Source organism: Uranotaenia lowii, chromosome 1, assembly GCF_029784155.1.
Source record: "Uranotaenia lowii strain MFRU-FL chromosome 1, ASM2978415v1, whole genome shotgun sequence".
Lineage (NCBI taxonomy): Eukaryota > Metazoa > Arthropoda > Insecta > Diptera > Culicidae > Uranotaenia > Uranotaenia lowii.
In genome coordinates, this window is record NC_073691.1 from 121,725,943 (window position 1) to 121,746,521 (window position 20,579).

The following is a 20,579-nucleotide window of genomic DNA, read 5'->3' on the forward strand; positions in this document are numbered from 1 at the left end:
GGATGCGTATAAAGTGTTTTTTAAGAAAAAGATTTTAAATTCAATTGGTCAGAATAGAAAAAAAAACTGCTTAACTGTTTATATCAATTTTGCTAACTAATAATAGTTAAAGAAAAAAATATTTACGTAGAAATATCGTTATTTTCTCTTAACTAGATGACGGGTGTCGGTTTTCAATTTGGCAAAAAATGGGTTTTTGGAACGATTCGTATTTAAAGATGGTATGAGCCGTTTCAAATAAAGAATTTACAAAAAAGCAGGTACTGTTATTGTCTCATGCTGGATGTTTCTTGTTGATATTTGAACATTTTCAAACAAATCGGTTTATCATTATCAAACTATAAAGTTTGTTAGAACATTTATCAAATCTAGATCTTAGGTCAAAGGATATTATACCGAGCTTTTATCCAGCAATATCATGACAATAATCTCCTTTAAATGTTTATAATTGATTAATTGATTAAAAAAATCAATGCTAACAAATCGTTTCCGAAATGCCAGTGCTCCAAAAAAAAGCTTACAACTAATATCCATGTTTTCTGATAATGGACTTGAAATTATGCCTAAGAGACTTGTGACATATCTTCTGAAAAACATGAAAGAAGAGAAGGCTGGTGGTGTGAATTTTGAATTCATTTCTTAAATATGCGGAATTCTTTTTTATGTGTTCCTAAATCAAACATAAAAGTGATGAAAATATGTTCGGATTGCATCCCTGATCAATATTTTAACAGTTCCAGATTAACATTTTGAAAAGGCACAAATTGATTTTTTTTTTTTAATGAGACAAATGTGTAGAACAGAATTGTTTTTTCTTTCAAATTTAAACCAATTGTACTGGAATAAATAAGAAAAAACTCTTTCGATTCTCAATTAATAATCGGAATGCGATATATTTTTCAATGTTTTTCTATCATTTATTTGTGAACGTCAACGCAAAACAAAAATCTAAACAAATAAAAAACCAAAGCTGAAAAAGTTTCACAGAAACGATTATCAAGGAGAAAACAAAATTTAAGCACATTTTTTTTTAATTAACACGAAAATTGTGTGCACATTAAGCATCAAGTCATTTGTTATTCCCAAGAAGGAAAAATTCTATTCCCGCTATGGAATGTTATGAATTTAAATAAAAATTCATCTCTGGTTCCTAATGGCATTTATATTGGTTTTGAAATGAAACTTTTTTATTATTTTTTACTATAACAAAACAAATGATAATCCAAAACACAAAAAAACTATTTAAATATAACTAGGAAAAATTTATAATAATTTGAATAATTTTTTATTTATTTATCTATATTTAATGTTCGTCTCTCAGCTAAGCTTTTAAAATTTGTATTAAGCTTCCGCTTATATTGATTTGCCGTTTTGTATGACATATTCTAGGTAACGGATCGTTGTTAAAAACTCGAAATGAAGACAAAGATGAAATAAATTTTACGGAATTCGATTTAATGAAACTAAAAGGCGCAAATGTTTGATTGAAAATACGTAGTTTGTTTGTTTATTCGTAAAGTGCTGGCGGAAATTTGCAATGCAAAAGTCTAAAATCTGTGCTGGCAGATTTTATCGCGAATGTCGTAAATCAATTTATTTTTAGTTGTTTATGAAGTCATAATAAATTAGTCATTTATTACGAATGCTTGACCTTAAAGTTTTCGAGTCTAATAACATTCCCATTTCATTCTTTCTTTTTTTAAACTTTGCGTCAAATCGATAGTAATATTACAATCACGATGTTTAAGAGTATCAGCAGCGGTCAGGTGTCAAAGCTATAATAACACTCATTTTTGACACTTGCTCTTTGGTATGTATTGAAAAAGCAAGCCAGGAGCCAAATTTGAATACCGACCAGGTCCTGATTTGACAGGTGCTAAACTGTCTAGGAAAAATTTACAAAAGAAAATAGCAACATAAAACAACAACACCTATCGGAGCGTCACCAGTGGCAAAAATGGAAACCAGTTTAGCACTTCCCGGTGCGCAAATGAGCTGCTAAAGCTAAAAAGGACCTAGTATGTGTCCCAGGTTAACACCTGGGATAGCACTTACGGCTGCCGATGCTTTAAGGGTTTGGATAACGTTTTAAGAATTGTAAGAATATGCGCTATTAATAATTCATATTTATTCAAGAAGTACTCATTTTACCTCCGCCTTGTCGATATGCTACGACACACTTTTTGCGATAGTCAATTGAAAAATCAGGACACCTGGCACCTCTGATCAAAGCTCCGAAAAAAGTCACAGTGTAATACTTCCATTTCTGTCGCCAGATAGCGCTATTCGTGTCTCCCGATTTCTCGTTAAGTGGTGTATATCGGTTCTAGTATATCTGAATTTATGTTGAAAACTGACAGGTTACCATATCGGGAGATTATTCATTGCACTGAAGAACTTTTTCTTTCTTTGAATAGGATTTCTCACACCAAATCAATGTAATATGAAAGAAATTATAGATTATGGTTAAGCTAGATGTTTTCCTAAGCAAGAAGATCCCATTGAAAATGAACGTTGAATACGAAACCAACAATAATCCTCTCTTATTTTCAAAAGGTGTTTCCAAATCAATATAACGAAACCGAACTTTTAAGAAATCTGAATCAAAAATGAAACACTGTGCCTCCGTTTAAACATAATGATATTTTTTGTTTGTTTTGTATAAAGTCTGAGCCGTTTTAAATAAAAAGTTACAAAAAAATGAAATCCCCTCCCACTACCAATAAGAGTGATGCTTACATTCGAAGCATAAAAATGATGAGTCCCCTTTTTTTCTAATTTTTGATCGAGCTAAAATAAATTATTGGATTTTCAATTTGTTCTGGCCTTATTGAAATATTTATTTGATTTAAACTCAATCATTTTGCAAGTGTATTTCATAGAACTCGGTACAAAAGCAATTTTTTTCCATAACGAGAAAATTAATGCTATTGGAAGACCCCTTCCAGTCCTAAAAATGGTGACAGGAAGGATGGCAAAGCTTTGCGCAAAAAATTCAAATGATTTATCTCAACATGTGTACGCAGTCATATTTTTTTTAACATGATCCGTTTGCCCGATCGATAATCATAGAATGCTACCTTCAAATGGCTTAGCAAAAAAGATTAGGACGTGTAATTCAGTGTTAAACGTGATTACCAGGTCAGCTTAATTGTAAAAAAAAAAGAATTAGTGATTTAGTACATCAAGACTTGGCAACATAGTCTGTAAAGCCAAAATACACAGACTGGCCATAAGCAGAAAGAGAAGAAGAAGATTTAGTACATGTTTATGGGATGTTTCCAGGATTCATTCGCGAAGCCTTGCGTACCGATGACCCATTCATATGAATGGTACCGAATATGGTTGTCTCGAATATTCTCAACTTCCCGTACTCAAAAAAAAAAAAAAACTCCAAACACGTCGTAGGTTGATACGTTTTGTAGATAGGCGAAAATATATACAGAAATGCGCTCACCGTATTGATTGGGAATAACATCCGGATCAGTTTCATCGCCATCCGGAGGTTCGCCCGCCATTTGTGGACTCCGTCGGCTGAGCGTCCCGCTGTTATCGACCAATGGCGTCTGAATGCCGTTCGAATCGTGCGTTTGATGATGGTGATGGTGGTGAGCTGATGGGTCAATTTGGCAGTCTATCGGGGTCGAGGTGAGATGTGCGCTTTTGGCAGACTTTAGCTTCTTGGAGGTGTTCCTATAACGAGATGCCGCAAAGAACCAGAATGTTAGCATTAAGATTGGTATCTCGAGATACGTATTGTATAACATGAACAAGATGAACGATAATGCACCGTAATCATAAACATACAAGCCCGGATAGAGAGATTTTCCGGCAGCCAAGGAAAATGGCCTTCTTCCGGTGCCTTTCGTTCCGACACAAACCCACACACACACATACTATATTCATACTTACTTGCTGGCATGTCGTCGGTAGATGGTGGCCAGAACGATGCAGACTACGGCAAACAGGATCGCCACCGTAAGTGTTAATGCGGCTAATACTGGCGATAAAGGAACATTCATAACGTTGGATACACCTATAAATCACAGAAAATATAAACGTATTATCTCTGAGCTTTTTACTCGAATCGTGTGGCAGTCAGCAGGGTAGTGTCTGAATTTTCCCCTCTTATTCCGTCGGGCTCAAGCCGATGGCACAGTGAGCAAAAGGGTCGTGATTAACTGAAAGAATAATCGAAATTTCCTCCTTTGCTAGGCTTTGATTTAACAATCGGCAAACAAGCTCAAACAATCAATGTTTGATTTATGAAGTCGAAGTCGAAAGTTTGGCCATTCTAATGCCACCGCAGATCAGGAGCTGATCCTGCATTCCGGAACAATTTTCACCCGGTGTCAGCGCTCGATTTGGTTCTCTTTTCCGTGGGACCACAAGCTGGAAAAACTGCATCAGCCAGGGCTCCAGACAAGCCAAACCAAAACATGCTTCAATGGCCGACCGACAAGTTTGGTTCAACTCAGAAAATTCAGTTGGTAGCGGCTTTTCCTCTGCTGCAGCAAAAAGTCGTGAATAGCGCAGCTCCCTGTCTATTTGTACTGAATGGGATACGCTGCTGTGTTGTGTAGTGAGTGCATGGAGGCTTTAGGAAAAGGTCGGATGTGCATTACTTTACTAGGACCTACATGTGACCAACCTTCTCGTGATGTTTCGAAGAGCTTTTGGACAGAATGTTGGTGGGGATGCATATTTTGGGTCGGCTCAGTTGCATGAACTTTGTCTATGCAAGAATAGTACGAACACGTCCACGGCTAACAATGAGTATTGTAAAGGTTTTTATTACTTCCACACAGACCGGTCGCTTTAAAATTACTACGGGCTCACTTTCCGGAAACTAAAACTCTCTTTGAACATCACCAAAGGAAATGTAGAGCATCGACAGCATGAATGGGGATCGTAAATTACCAAGACTTTAGGATTACTGTTTTACTGAATAAATATGAATTCGAATAACAGATACAAATTTCTAAAAAATTCTGCGTGCTCATTTCTAGAACAGTACAAAGCATTATTCAAGTACCAATTTAATTAGCTTAGCTTAGCTTAGCTTGTTTGACTACTCATATCCACCTTAAATCATTCAACCCGAAATGCTTCTCACACATTGTTTTCCTAATATTATAATTATTTGATTATTTGAAACAAAAAATATATTGAATACATTTCGAGCTCCATGATCGCTGGCGTGGCTAAGTAGAACGAGTTCCACATCGCCAATGGTTGCTACTCCGTGATTGATCGAGGCCATCAATTTTGTGCAAGGGCCAAAAGAATGCAGCTTGGGATTAGCAATTCATTCTCAATGCACAAAACTCATGCTCTCCCTTTAACAAATGATCAATAACGACGCCGGCCACGTCCTAGTAGTCAATGAAGGATGAAGGAAGGATTGTAAGTAAGATACTTTTTTAGGATCAACCATAAGTCTGTTCTTCCAGATTTCTTTAAAAACTTGTTTTGAAAAACTCTGAAACAATGATAAGTCAGTATCACCAGCTATAGAAACCGTCTATACGTCTGCGAATCTATAGGTATTCAAGTACCTCAGGAAGGGTTGTGTTAGTAAGGGAGAGGTTTGGATCAGGAGCCATTTTTGGAAAATGGTGCGATCTTCGTTTTACCTACACCTCCTATGCTCCTAGACATTTCCTGAGAAATCTCCTGTTAATACCTACGGACTGCGTTGTGTTATTAATTTGATTATCCAAAAACAATTATTAACACTAAAATTTTTGGAAAAACAATCATTCAAATTTCTCACAAGCAAGCTGTATCTCTCATTAAAATCTCTATAACATCATCCTAGCAAATCAATTTTTGGTTGGACTAACTAGTGATTTATTTTTTATAATCTACACTTTTAACAAGAACAACAAACAAGACAAGAATCATGTTCAAAAATTTGTAGGTATTTGAACTTCAAATCGAATACCTAATATGCATCCTAAATCAAACAATTTTTTTTTTCATATCCTATCAATTGCAATCTTCTACAATGCGTTCAAATTCTAATTGGATAAAATACATCTCAGTAGAAATTTAAAATTATTTTTATTAAAAAAAATCATTTTTCACGAATTTGATTTTTAATTTTACCTATTATTTTAAAACTTGTTTTTTGACAATGATGAACTGCGTAAAAAACAAAACTTTAAACGTAATTATTAATTTAAAATTCTATAAATAAAAATTTTAACTCATCCCTGTCTAAACCTCAATTTATTGAATATGGAGAGAATGAGATCCGATGAGTTTGCAAAGGTGAGCCTTTCCTTTCTAATTTTTTTTTCTAATTTTTGTGTAGAAGCTAACAAACATTTGTTTTTCTTTTTAAGTGGTTGCAATCGCCAAAATTCAGAAAAAATATCAGAAGTTCATTTTTTTACAAATAAAACTGAATAGCTGATAAAATGTTCATCTTGGAGCAAAAAATTAAATTTTTCCAATGATATTTAAAACATCATTGAAGAATAAATGAAAAGGCGAATTGCTAGTATTTTATTATAACAATTAATCATCACTAGAAGAATCTAATTTATTTTTGGCCCTGCTAATCAAATTCATAAAAAACGAATTCTTCTAATCGAATGATAAAAATATCCAACTAAGAACAATAAAATTGAAACATAACTGATTTCGTTACTTATCTTTTTAAAATCTGAATGTCAGTAAGTGCAGGTTCCATCGCCATACCTCGATCCCGATAACATCTCATTTCAAACTGCCGTACCACCATCACTTCTTGGTCCAGAACCGGGCAAAGAGGTTTCAATCTTGTCACTAGTGGTCCTCTTACTATTTTTCTGCAAAATTTGGTCCAGCACACCCGCTAATTTTATACTTAATCGAGGACAAGTTTGAAATTTTCGACAAATTTTCATCAGCTTGTTGCAACACGTCCCATTATTCAAGTACCAATTTAATTAAGAATATTAAATTAGATTCCTCTATTAATCTCTAATTTCATCGACTTTCTTTGAAATCTTTATGGAAAACATGGCCAATGGGGTGATCCAAACATCGCTATGTCTCAAAATCAGAAAAGTGAGGGCTAGAATTGTTTCTTGATCTATCGGAAAGAATCATCTCAAATGTTCTTGGAATACTTAGAAATAAATAAGAACAAGAGAGCAAATATGTATCGATTTGAAGCTGCTATCCCATGTAACACAGATTAAGCCAACTAGCATTAGGAAGTTTTATTATGGTTTAATTGTGACATTTTTTGACGGGTTAATTATGGTCATGCAAAATGCTAAATACTGTTTAAGTTATTTTGTAAGAGTTATGAAAGCTCTGTTAAAACTATAATGAAACACAAACTTAGAAGTTTGCTCCAAGCTTTCTTTTGCATGTTCTATAATAGCACTCAGTGTTGTGATTATTAAACCGCCATAAAACTTCTTCTCGATAGTTCTCGACAGGGGCGGTCCTAGAGTCGGCTCTTGGGGGGGGTGATTTTCCAATTTTCAAAAATCAGTCAATATAAAGGAACGTTAATATCTGGTGAAAAAAAACAATCATTTGAGTGAGCGAAGGGAGAAAGGAGGGGTTGCGCGGGGGGGGGGGGGGGGGGGTTATCCCTTTATAAAACAACCAGCAAATCTATAATAACCACTGCGAAAAAATGTTGATTTTTTTTTTATTTGTAGGTATATCTGGCATTTTAAAATTGCCACTTCAAGAGCTCTTTAAAAAATTTCGCGTTATAAATGTAATTTTTTCAATGAAAATAATACACACGTTGTTGAGAGATGAACACATAGAAAAAAAATTCAAGTTATCTTCATTTTTTCCCTAGGCTTATATTAGCGCTCTGGTATTTTATAATTTATCGGAAGTATTTTACTTTTCACCGATAAGCCCGATGAACAAATTAACAAACATAACTAACGGGCATTCTTCATTGGGGTATTTCACTGAATCGTGATTTGGAAATTTATTATTATATTCTTCAAATTTGGAAACACAATATATAAAATCATCACTTTAAATATAAATTAAGTAGAAAAAAACGATTATCAAAATCAGTTTCTAAATTCTGGAACCAAATTTTATTAAATTTGCTCTTGAATTTAAAGTTTTCATTCAAAATTTTCAATTTTAATTGTATAATAAACTACAAAGAAAAGTTAATAATCTTTGTTCACCTTAACATAATTACCAATTTTTTAAATAATTTTGAATTATACAGAAAATTATAAAATGAAGGGTTAATTCTGAATGTTAATACTCTTCTTTAGTGAACAGTTTCAATCATTTGCAATTGAAATAGCCAAGCTTTCAGATTTAGAATATCAAACCTTAAGCTAAATTTTAAATTAAAATTTTAATATTACTGTGTAGATGAGCTGAAAGCAGTATCGGTGACATAATTGCTGTAGATCTGGAAATCCAGGAGTGTTGGTTAAAAATCATTAAAAGATCTTCTGACTGTTTTGCATGATAGAATGCCTTGTTGCCGAAAAAATAGTGGAATGATAAGGGGATAGTTTTAATTCACAAGGGAAAAATTAAAACTGTGGCAAACTGATTTTTGAAGCTTTTTGCGTCTCAAACTCGATTTTTTTGTCTGTTTTTTCCCTTCTTATTTTCTGGCATTGAGTAATTTTAAAACTTAGCAGTTCAGAGTAAAATCGATCAATGATAATTGATGAAGTTACTAACCTGAACAACAAAAAATATGTTAAATCTTTTCATTATCCTTTATTCATTCAACGATGCAGGTCAGAGGGAAGAATGCTAAAAAGTAACAAATTCCCGGAAAAAACAATACAGATTTCGTCTAGATAATCTTCGTATTTTACAAAATAGGGAAAGATACTTACTTCTATAATTTTTTCTCATGGTAAATTACTCACAGTCTTTATGAAAATTAATCATTAAGTTAACACCTTTGTTTCTTTTTTTTTTGATATTTTACACTTTTGCTAAAAAGTGCACAAATTTCTCCAATGAGCCTTGTATTTTCAAAATTTATACCGGAAATAAAACTGATAAAATAATACAAATTTGCATTTGGAGCTCCTAAATAAGTTGAAATCAGTTTTCTAATTCTTTGCACTTCGGAAAATGTGAATTTTGTTTTCTTGTGTTATAGTTTTGAATGAAGATTTTGGGTTCTAGAGATGAATTTGAATCTCTATCTCCAACAGCAATTCCTGAAACAGCTTATAAATACTTTATTGTTCCTTTTTGGCACTAAAAACTCATAGGAAACGCAAAAGTCATAAAACGTATTCTCTTTCTCCAATTTATTGTTGCTGAAATCTCTTGAGCAAGCTTTTTTTTTTAATTTAAACTTACTAAGAATATTTTATATTCGATTTCCGTATGGCAGTACTTGTATTATTTTCACGGTCATCCATAATATCTAAAATTAAAATTTTTGTTTTTGAATTTCATAATATAGGTTATTAATTTAAAGTTTATAATTCATATTTGAATGGTGGATTAATTGAAGTTGAAAAATTCGAAAGAGAATCATTAATGTGATTCAGACCTGATTTTTTATTTTGCAATTGAAGGCAATAAATGTATGATGAAAGCAGAACAAATATTTCAAGTATTTCAGTTGTTGATGTTGCTTGTTTGTTACGGGACTTTAACCTTTAAGAAAAAAGTATTTCAGTGTTATAACCATTTTCACCCCCCTATATGACTCTTCCAAATTTTTCATTTCATTGAAATTCAAAACAAAATCAAGAATTCAGAAGCTCTGAATTTGAAGCAAATACTAAAATTTGTAGCGATTTGCTCGTGTTTATTGAGGCATATGAGGGAAATTAGTGACAATTTAAACAAAAGTTGTCCCTACATTTTATCAATAGCAAATTCCAAATCAACTCTCAACAACACACTTTTGTTGAGTAACTTATCAACAAAATTTATTTGGTATAATTCAGTCCAAGGAATCTTAGGTTACAGCTGCTTAAGTTTGGTGGACCGACTTTTTTCAATATTGAGCCTTTTAAGTGATAAATTAACTTTTTTGTTGAATAAACACCCCCACGGAGTGGAAAATTTTTAAAATTGGAAAGCACATCTACTATGGAAAGTTCCAACTTTTTATAGAAATTCGAGCTTTTGCGGGTATTTTGTAACGGATTTTTGCCGCTTGGGGGGGGGGGGTGATCACCCCGATCACCCCCCCCCCATAGGACCGCGCCTGGTTCTCGATCAAGATGTCAAAACAGGACACGCTCAGGTTATATAGCACATATTTGAATTGGAACTCTCATTTTTACACATTTTTGATAAGTTATGTGTGTTGGTTTTGAGTTAAAATTAAAAAAATAAATATATAAAAATATTTGAAAACTTGAAATCATCGGAAGTGGTATGAATATCTTTACAATAAGAGTATTGAGAGAATGGATCCAATTAGTAGGAAAAAAAATTGTTGCTTGACGCCATCATTAATCCAAGATGACGGCTTCAGCTTTTATTTTCAAAGCTGTAAATTACTGAAAATATCATGAAACCTTCACAATATGGTTATTGGGTGAAAGTGATAAAGAGTAAAAGTCGAATTTCTTTGTCCGTCGCCATTTTAAATTCAAAGATGGCGGCTACCACTTAACTTGAAAATACTGGTTTCGCATAAAACCTTTACAATATGGGTATAAGTTGAAAGAGATCAACCGGTAGAAGTCAAATTTCGTTATCTGACGCCATCTTAAAATCCAAGATGGCGGCTTCCACTGAACTTTAAAATGTAGTAAATGACTTAAAATCGCATAAAACCTCAACAATATTGGTAAAAGGGCTAAACGAGTAGAACTCGAACTTCGCTATCCAACGCCATCTTGAAACCAAGAAATCGTAAAGTAGTGTTCATTGTAGATTGTATATGCATCCAGTTTAAATTGGAATTGTATAAACATCATGTTATAGCTGAACCAAGTTATATTTGATCGTTTATGGTGTGTATAGTTCATTATAAACGATAACATTTTGTTAATCGCATAGAAAGATCAATAAAGTTGATTTGAATCGCAGTAGAATTGTGTAAAGCTTAATATTTAATCTCTCTGTACAATCAAGCAACTTGGTGCTCCGCGAAGCTTTTGAAAGTGCTCCGCGACGTATGCAACGAAAATCATAAACCAACTTTGAAAATTCTGATATTTTTTATCGTTTCATTTTTATCGAAGCATGAGAAAAAAAATATTCACAGGGCATATAGTATGAACGAATAAATTTTGTTTCTAATGGCGGCTTTGGCAAAGAACGATGGATTGTCAAAATTCACTGCTTTCATCGAACAACGTTTTGTTGCAGGACTGAGCGTGCAAAACACTCTATGAAAAGGCTGTTCTTGCACCGTAGGTACTTAGTGAGCTACCGATTGGAAAAGCTTCTCCAGCTCCTGCGCATACTTTTGCTGAAAACTTAATCAAACCTTGTATTCAAGAAGTCGTCCGTATCATTGTTGATGATAAAACAGTGGATTTGGTAAAATCGATTCCCATGTGTGACAATAAGGTTCTCGGTGAATTTGTGACTTGGCTGAAGATCTTGAAAGCATTTTAGTTTCTCGATTGAGAACTTCAAAATTCGACATGCAGCTTAACAAATCCACAGATGTAGCAGTGGTCGCGATTCGACCAGACCGAACTGAACGCCATAAACTTGATTTCGAGAAAATCGAGTTCAAAGTTCACAGCCCTACCAATTGATACCATTTTATTAGATATCTCATTTAATCATTTTATCATCACATTTAGACTCTTATAAAGCCTTCGAGGCTATACTGGTCGATTTCTGATTACACATCAAGCCGCAAACTGAATTTTAATAGCAATATGTTTGCACCCAGTTCACTCTGGTCGAACAAAAATGTTTAAAAAATCGCCATGCGTTATCATTTGACTGGGCAATTTGTTCTAAAAGTAGAAGCCTACTAATAGGCGCTTTACAAGCAGCACCCAACGAGTATGGTTGATGCTTGGAAAATGTTTTTTTTCGTTGAGCCAGAGTGAACCGAGCCATACAAATTTCGCACTTTTGAAATTCGGAATATCTTTGATTGTTACTAACCGGTTCCGTTCTGAACGACAGTAAGCAATAAAATAAAGTATCTTTTATCGTTAAATGTTAAAAACTTCAACATCCCCTTGAGTAAATTTGAAAACAAAACTCAAGGGATTCGGTTCAGTCTGGCGGAGCGAAATTTTAACAATTGCTTACAATCCGAAATATTAAGTTTTTAGCCCCGGGAACGTTTATTATCATTCAATTTATCAGATATTAGTTCGTGACGAGCCGGAGAACTGTTTTGAATCGAAAAAAACCAACACACATAAGATTGTTTCGCACAAAATCAGTTTTCATTATCGAAACAGACTTTAGTTTTTACCTCTAAGGTGGCTCTCAGTTCACTTTGGCGCAACGCATTTTTGCCATTTCCCCTGTCTGCAACATTGAAATTTTCTAATAAAATCAGAAAAAATAGGAAAAATGTTCTGATTTTCGTTGGACAGGTAGTTTATCATGTTTCGCATCCGCTGCAATAGAAAACTCAATTTTTTTCAACTTGGCGTTCAGTTCGGTCTGGTCGAATCCCGGCCAGATATTCTGATGGCATTTGTTTGCTATCAAGGTTCATAATGTTTCTAAGAAGATTTGTTCATTTGCAAACCATTGTCAACTTCCTCGACGGGGCTGAAATTTTCAAGCTAATTGATTTTTACGTTACGGACAACAATATTCCATGGGGTTGTACGGACGGTGCGAAAGCTATAGTTGCAAACACTGCTGGAGTCGTTGCCAAGATCAAAGAAAAGACCAAAAGTTGCGCTGTCTCGCCTGTTTGAATTTAGATCGGAAGTCATAGAGTTTTTGAGCTACAATAATTTGAAATTGAGGGTAAGATTGAATGATGATCAATGGCTCGTCAGGTTGGCTTATTTGGCTAACAGTTTTCTTAAAATGAATGACTTCAGTCTTTCAATGCAAGGTGAAGGAATAAAAAACTTCGATTAAAACGGAAAAATCATGACCATCAAACGAACCATCAAATTTGGAGCAGAATCGCTCAAAAAGCGAAACCTGGACAGCTTTTCAAATTTGAGAAGCACTCAATCAGAAATAATCTCGAAGTTATCACCCAAAAATTTCCAAGAATTATGACAATCACAACACTTTTCGTTGATAAATTTATTTTTGTATTCCTTGAAGTAAACTTGAACTTACAGGCCCGCGTGTCTAATCAAGTCATTTACAATAACAATATTTTTCAGCAGAATAGGTATAACAGCTTCCAGCAAAATTCCACGAAGAATATCATTAAATTATAAAAAGACGAAGACTTCAAATGCGTGCAACAGCCTTTTCTGATGTCAAAGAAACTAGAATCATTAATACGCAAGAATATGAATGTCTGATAGATATGACATCGGATTCATAGCTTCAAGAAAGATTCGTATCCAAAAAGTCGTTGAAGGATTATTGGTGTCAACTGAAAAATGAATTTCTAATTTTGTCCGATAAAACAATACTTATTATTCTGCCGTTTTCCACAACTTATCCATGCGAGTCAGGATTTTCCACATATCTAGCAACGAAGACAAAATACCGATCCCGACGTCAGGCTGACACAAATTTAACCAAACTTGTTCCAGCTTGAAAAATCGAAGAAAGCGTATTGGTTCTATTAAAATCAATAATTTTTGATGACACATACTTTTACATACATTATGTGTGTGACTATTCAAAAAGTAGCCATTCATTACTGATTTAAATGACTACGATGACAAGACACATCTTATTTTAACGATAAATACCTATCAAGTCTTCAAAACTCGGGTTTTCATTCTTTCAAAAATGTAGGTGCTCCGCCAAAATTTTTGGTTTTAAAAAGTGCTCCGCTGAGCAAATGAACTGAAAACCCCTAGTCTATGCGATAGGTTAAAGTTGTATATCAAAAAACGGCATCTATATAAAGATTTGGAGCCCGAAATGATGCAGTCAGTGGTATTTTATACAATCAACTGAATTTTAAACGGCACTCTCAACTGACATGAAAAGGCGCTGAGGAAGTATTGAAGGACAGGGATCGGAACGTTGTGAGTTCGAGACTGAGGGGAGATATAGATGAAGTTGTATATGGTTATTTTTTTTTGCAGTGAACATTAAATTCTATTGTATTTATGTTCACGGTGATTCATAGTAAAATCGTTATACAATACAAAGTTATATATTTTCAAGGTGAGCAAAGTTTGGTCCGTATATTGCCTCCACTTTGGTACGTACAGGCTCATATAGAATATTCTATACAACTTTTCCAGATTGTACAAAAGTGTGTATATCTCAGAAACAACTGAAATATACAGACCAAAATGTTCACTGGGGATGGTGGCTTTCGATAAACTTTTAAAATGCTAAAAATCATTTAATATCGCATGAAACCTCCAAAATATGGGCATTTGTTAATTGGGATAAGCTATAAGAAGTTGATTTCCGCATTCTGACGCTATCTTGAAATCCAAGATGGTGGCTTCAGCTAAACTTAAAAATGGTGTAAATAAATGAAAGTATCATGAAACACTCAAAATATATAGTATTGGGTGAAAAGGCTAAACGATAGAAGTCGAATATCTCTTTTCGCGTTTCATTGCTGAAATGCTGTAAGTGACTGAAAATCCCATAAAACCACCACAATACAGACCCCGTTCGTTTTTGGCAACATCCAATTTGGCACATGTGCCTAAATCAAACAGTTAACAAAAACAATAAAACCTAATAGTTTTCATTCTTTTTAAAAACAATAAAACCTTTTAGTTTTCATTCTTTTTAAAAACAATAAAACCTTATAATGTTCTTTTTGAGTATCACAGGTATCCAATTAAAGCAGAGTTTGATCATTAAATTAAAAAAAAATCTTTTCTATTAATTACTTAAAGTTTTGCTGATTTTTTTTAAATAAACAGGATTGACAAAATTCTTAGTGAATAACTTTATTTCAAATCAAACATACAAATATCACAGAAAGATCACGAGAAAAAATCGTCTAATGGAGGGACAAACGTTTTCGAAAAAAATTTCTTGAAAACTATTTGTGATCAAAACAAAAACACAATTCATGAGGATACATATTAATTCAGGTTCATGTATAGAAAAAGTCAAAACTATATTTAAAATTCCTAATCCTTTATCAAAAGTATTAAGTTTGATGGGACATCAAATTGACATAGTCAGAAAAAATAAGGGTTTCAGCAGCTATTTTTAAATTAACAAAAACGAGCGATTTTCACTCTTCTAAGAAAAAGAGGTAAGTTGCAACAAACTTAGTTTTTAATAAAAAATCAAATGAAAACGCTTGAAAATTTATAGTTTTAGATACATTTGAGATGTCATAACGCATAAAGCACCAATTGTTGAAATTGTTGGTTTAGTTCAAATAAATTAAACATTTTTTCTTTCAAAAATGTTTTTAAAGAAAAATGTTATAAAAATTCTACTTGTTGATGTCATTGAAAAATTAATGTTTCGATGGATAAAATTTTGAAATTCGATATAGCGTGATGAAAAAAAAAAATCATATTCCAGCATAAAAAACCGAGATTTAATGGTTGAATCTTTGATTTACATGTTTATGCATTTAAGCACAGACTAGAAACTGAATTATAAAAATATTTATTTTACAAAAATTGGTGATTGTCTGAAAAATATTTTAATACCACCAGTGATGGAATAGGATAATAGAAGTGTGGTAACCGCACTCGCCCGTTTCTTTCTCATTCGCCTACAATTTAGGATTCGAAGATCCCGACACGACCGCCAACCATATTCCGCAAATCTGGTTGAAAGACTACCGACCTATCGTCATTATCACATTCACCAATACCACTAGAGTCATTCCAATGAACTGTAGTTAAAAACGGTGAGGAAATGTTAATCATCTTTTAATAAATTTTTACTCAATCATAAAATTATTACACATTTCAAAATTTACTCTATACATTTAAGAATTTCTAACAACTCGCACTTCTCTCTACCACAAGAAGCAATGTTATATTTGTAGACGATATCATTAAGCAAATCCGTCATACTAGATAGAGTATTACATCGAAAAACGCTAAAATTTGTACATTTATTTCTCGTTTTTTAAATTGTTTTTTTTTTATGAGAATCAACAACTTGAAAAAATTATCGAGCAATGTGAGAAACTATGTCATCATAATTTTGTTCTCATTAAACTATGACTTTATTTCATCATATTTAAATAAAAATTGAATAAGTGCTGTGGTATACAAATGTTGAAGCAAACCCTGTTGTTGCATGATGCCCTGTATGACGGTTTGTAGTTTGAGTTTAAGATAAAGTCGCCAGATTGCCTGGATTTTTGGTACGAAATTTGGGAACAGTCCGGCCCGGCCCGGTTACCCGGTTATCATTGAAAAATGCTAAATTTTGTCCGGATTTTTTCACTTTTCTGCAAACAAAAAAAATTGTGCTGATTTTGCAAAAATAATCATGAAAGGATTTATCGAAGCCTTAAATACGATTTAAAATCTGTTGATCAATTTTTATGTTAAAAAAATTATCTAGCAATTTTTTTATCTTGATTTTTGTTGAGTAGTTTCTGAGTTTTGACAAAATTTTCCCGGATATTGCCTGGATTTTTGGTCGTCAATTTAGAAATGAAGCGCACGGATCCTGCCAGGTTTTTTAAGAAAATTGCCCAGAATTTCCGACTCGGATACGTGCTGAAAAAATTCTGGTAACCTTAGTTTAAGACATTGTATTCTAGATTCGATTTTAAATTAAAAAAATATCACTGTGATAAAAAAATTCATGTAAAATTATGTTTTTTTCAGATGAAAAATTAGATTTTGTGTTTTAAGGCAAACCATTAAAAACCAAAATTTCGCCTAATATCAAATTCATATTTTAAACTTCCTACGAATTTGGCTTAACGTATTGTGAAATCTCGGTATTGAATTTCAATTCTCTTCAGGTTGAAACTCTTATTGGTATTGGCAGATTTTGATAAACTTCAGATTTGAACTCTGATCATTCATATGTTTAAAAAACCAAAAATTGAACGTGAATATTTTTAAGTCAAAAGCCAAGAGTCGACAGGAGTAGGACTTGATTTAGGGTTTAATATTTTTCATTGGAAAGTGGAACATCTCGTGAAGTTTCAATGATCCTTCTTGGGAAGAGTAAAGGTAAAACTCCCAAAAAAATGTTTTAAAGCATTTTTCTTGAACAAGAAAAAGGTTATTTTTGCACTTATACTCCTTTGTCTCTGAGTGACTCTAAATTAGAGTCTAAATAAGAGTCTCTAATAAATTCGAATGAGTTTTTTGCATCGTTAAGTGAAAATTAGTATCTTCACCGAAAAGCTAAAGCTAGTTGAGATGATCAGGATATGGCAAAAAAGGAATTCAATTTTTATTCCAAGTAAACTTCATTCATAATTTTAGTCTTAAAAAATTCACGTCATTTAAAATTTCAATGAAATACTGTCGGATTTTATTTCATTGCTTTTAACTTAATTTGACAGAATTAGTTGAAGAACTACCTGTTTTCTAACTTGTCAAAAAAGTGGCTTTTGAGTAGTGCTGAGTAATATGGTGTGTCTTTTTGCAACATTTTTCTTAAATTAGGCCGGAACAAATTTCAAATCCTTCTTTTGTCACTCGGTGTTGAAACATCGCAAGGGGGGGGGGACAATAAAAAATTATGCGAAAAAACAAATATATTGGAATAAATTGCACTAAAACTTGCATGCATCCACATTGCATACAATATCATTGCACAAAACCTATAAATCTAGTATTTTTTTATCGAAAAATTCAATAAAATCAAGAATACAAAAGGTGGAATGACTCCCATAATCCAAAATTTGTTATTTGGTCTTGTAATCTTTCAGATATTTGATATTTTTTTCGAAATTTACATAAAATACTTCAAACCTTATTTATTTCCCCCCTCAGGATTTTTCGAAATTTCGAAGGGGGGGGGGGGGTGTCAAAAGAAGAAATTGATATTTGTTCCAGCGTTATAAATACATTGTAATCTAAATGGATTCCTTTTTAGTCAAAACGAACGTCAGAATTTTTGCAGGTTTTTTAAATGAGATTTTGTTACCTTGGTTTTAATCTGAAATTTTGAATGCAAAAATGCAAAAATTTGGGCGGAGAATGTCACTTTTTTTTTCTTGAATATTTCTTTCTCACGCAATGGACATAATATTCCAATACATGGAACTTACTGGAAAACTCTTTGACTACAGCAAAGCGGTTGTAGTTGTGAGAAAATAGTTTAAAAAATTAAACTTGAACCAGATAGAATTGTCTTTTTTCATCAAAGTTTGATTAAGAACAAATATGCACCAAAAATTTACATTTTGAAGAAAAAAACTGTTTAGACAACATGGTTTTTGAAATTCAAAGGAATTTGCAAAATTACACACCCTACTGTGTAATAACTTTCATAAACCTATGTGTAGACCGTTATAAAACAATTAAAGTTACTTTAGGTACTACTCTGATAGTTGTTTAGGCTAACCCTGAAGCTAGATATATCTCGCTTTAACCTTTTTTGTTTTTCTATTAATTTGATAGCCTATATATAAATAAGTTCAATTTGCAGTTTAATCCATGATTTTGGGGTGTTATTTGCTTAACAAAATTGAGCCACATCGAGCGACAAAAGTATTGCTCGAAACATTTTTATTGCTATAGAGATGTCACTTAGAAAAATAATTCCTAAAGAACGTTAAAGTTTTAAATCTGATTTTAAATAGAGCACTCTACTGCGGCTGCTAATGCTGCAAAGTGTGGATTCTGACGTGTGGGCAACTTTCGTACCTTGCAAAGTAATAATGGAAGAACGAATCCCTTCGGGCAAAGGATGTTGTATACTAGTATGTATTTCCAGAATGATGTTGAGTTTGGTGCTGTTATTGTTGCACCAGCAGCAGTAGAGGGTAGTTGTTGTGTTATGCAAGTATGATAAATTGTATTATTATACTTTGTGTACATTTCCTACGTTTATCGTTAGCCAGTGAAATATGGCTGTGCAGCATTTGGTCGAGAATGGACGATCGTTGAAATTGTTAGTTTTCCATAGTTTATTTCCTTCCCAAAATGCATAGGCTCATAGTCATCTCTCGAAAGTTTGCAACTTGCTTCTGGCCCAGCTCTGATGTTAGCTTTACAGGGTGTATATCACACTTGATAGTGCGTACAGGTTTCATGTACTTTGATTGCAAATCAACACTGAGATATTTCAAATAGCAGATTTCTCCTAACTCGATAGAGATAGTTGTGTGATAACAGGGCACTGACCATGTTTAAAATAGCTAGGTTGGACGCAACAGCACTATTACTCCCAACAGCAGCAGAAATGTTTTAAACTGTACGATGGGAATCGCAACAAATTAGTATTGGGCGGAAAATTTGTGCTTTCAGAATCGGCTGATCCATGAGAGATTCTAGACAAACGATGAAGTAATGCATGACGTGTATTGGAAAGCTTACACGATGTGTTAACATCATGTTTTGCTTACGGTAGCTCGGTAAGATGTGTTTTGTTTTTCGTGGAAACTGTCAATTCCTATTCGAAAACCACAAAAAGGCATGGCAACTCATGGCAATAGTAGGGGAGATAAGGGCAACACCCAGGGCATAATAAGCACTCCTTTTTTCTACAGAGGTACGTAATTTCTTAAACAAATTTTCATGAGGATTTGTTTCGTACTACCTATAATTTTAATTTTTCACCAAAAAAGAAATATCCTTTTCATCTTTACAGAAATATTAAATAATAACCAGCTAGGTTCTCAAGTGACAAAAATATTATAATTTTTGAGCACCACCAAATAAGCTTTTATGACCTTTAAATCATCTTCATCTGAAATGTGCGCACTGCAACATGATTTACACATTGTTTCTAAATTTTCAACATCATAAAGTTTTTGATTTTTCACTTTAATCCATTATAAAACGCGTTTTTACTTAAATTTGTTGACCTGGGGCGAAAAGAGCACTATTAATCAGGGCAAGATGAGCGTTTTCTTCCGTATATTCTAACATCGAATTCAACTCGATGAAGTCAACTGAATAAAAGAGCTACAGCTTGACTTGTTTCATCTGTCGATTTGGCCTATTGGTAAGGTGTCGGAGAATTATAATGAAAAAAAAAAATCTTGACCAGGAATCGAACTCGAGTGTTCTGATTACCTCTCCGACACCTTACCAATAGGCCAAATCCTCAGATGAAATAAGTCAAGCTGTAGCACTATTATTCACTTGACTTCATCGAGTCGAATTCGCTGATAGATTCCCCGGCAGAAAACGCTCATCGTGCCTCGATTGATGGTGCTTGTACTGCCCCAGGGGGATTCTCATTATGCCCCTACAGTGACTGGTTTTCAGCTTTCGGCAAAAAATTTTAAAATGCATATTTAAACGTTTTTATCTTGTTTTTCAAGTTTCATCCAATTAGGCAATAGACTATTTGAGTGTCTGAACACGAAACAATAATGTAATTCACATATTATAGCTGTTCTCTACGGTTGGATAAGCGTTTTCTTTAAGGTGGCCATC

At 33.4% G+C, this 20,579-nt stretch overlaps 1 protein-coding gene across 1 annotated transcript in view; it reads right to left on the minus strand.

The window, feature by feature from the left end:
- The window catches only part of LOC129739534 (titin), a 513,907-nt gene that overhangs the window by 37,220 nt on the left and 456,108 nt on the right, over window positions 1-20,579 (minus strand). Inside the window, exons 15-16 of the mRNA XM_055731016.1 lie at window positions 3,913-4,036; window positions 3,458-3,693 (exon numbers count right to left, since the gene is read on the minus strand). Of these exons, the coding sequence (XP_055586991.1) occupies window positions 3,458-3,693; window positions 3,913-4,036 (360 nt within the window). The remainder of the gene's footprint in view (window positions 1-3,457; window positions 3,694-3,912; window positions 4,037-20,579) is intronic.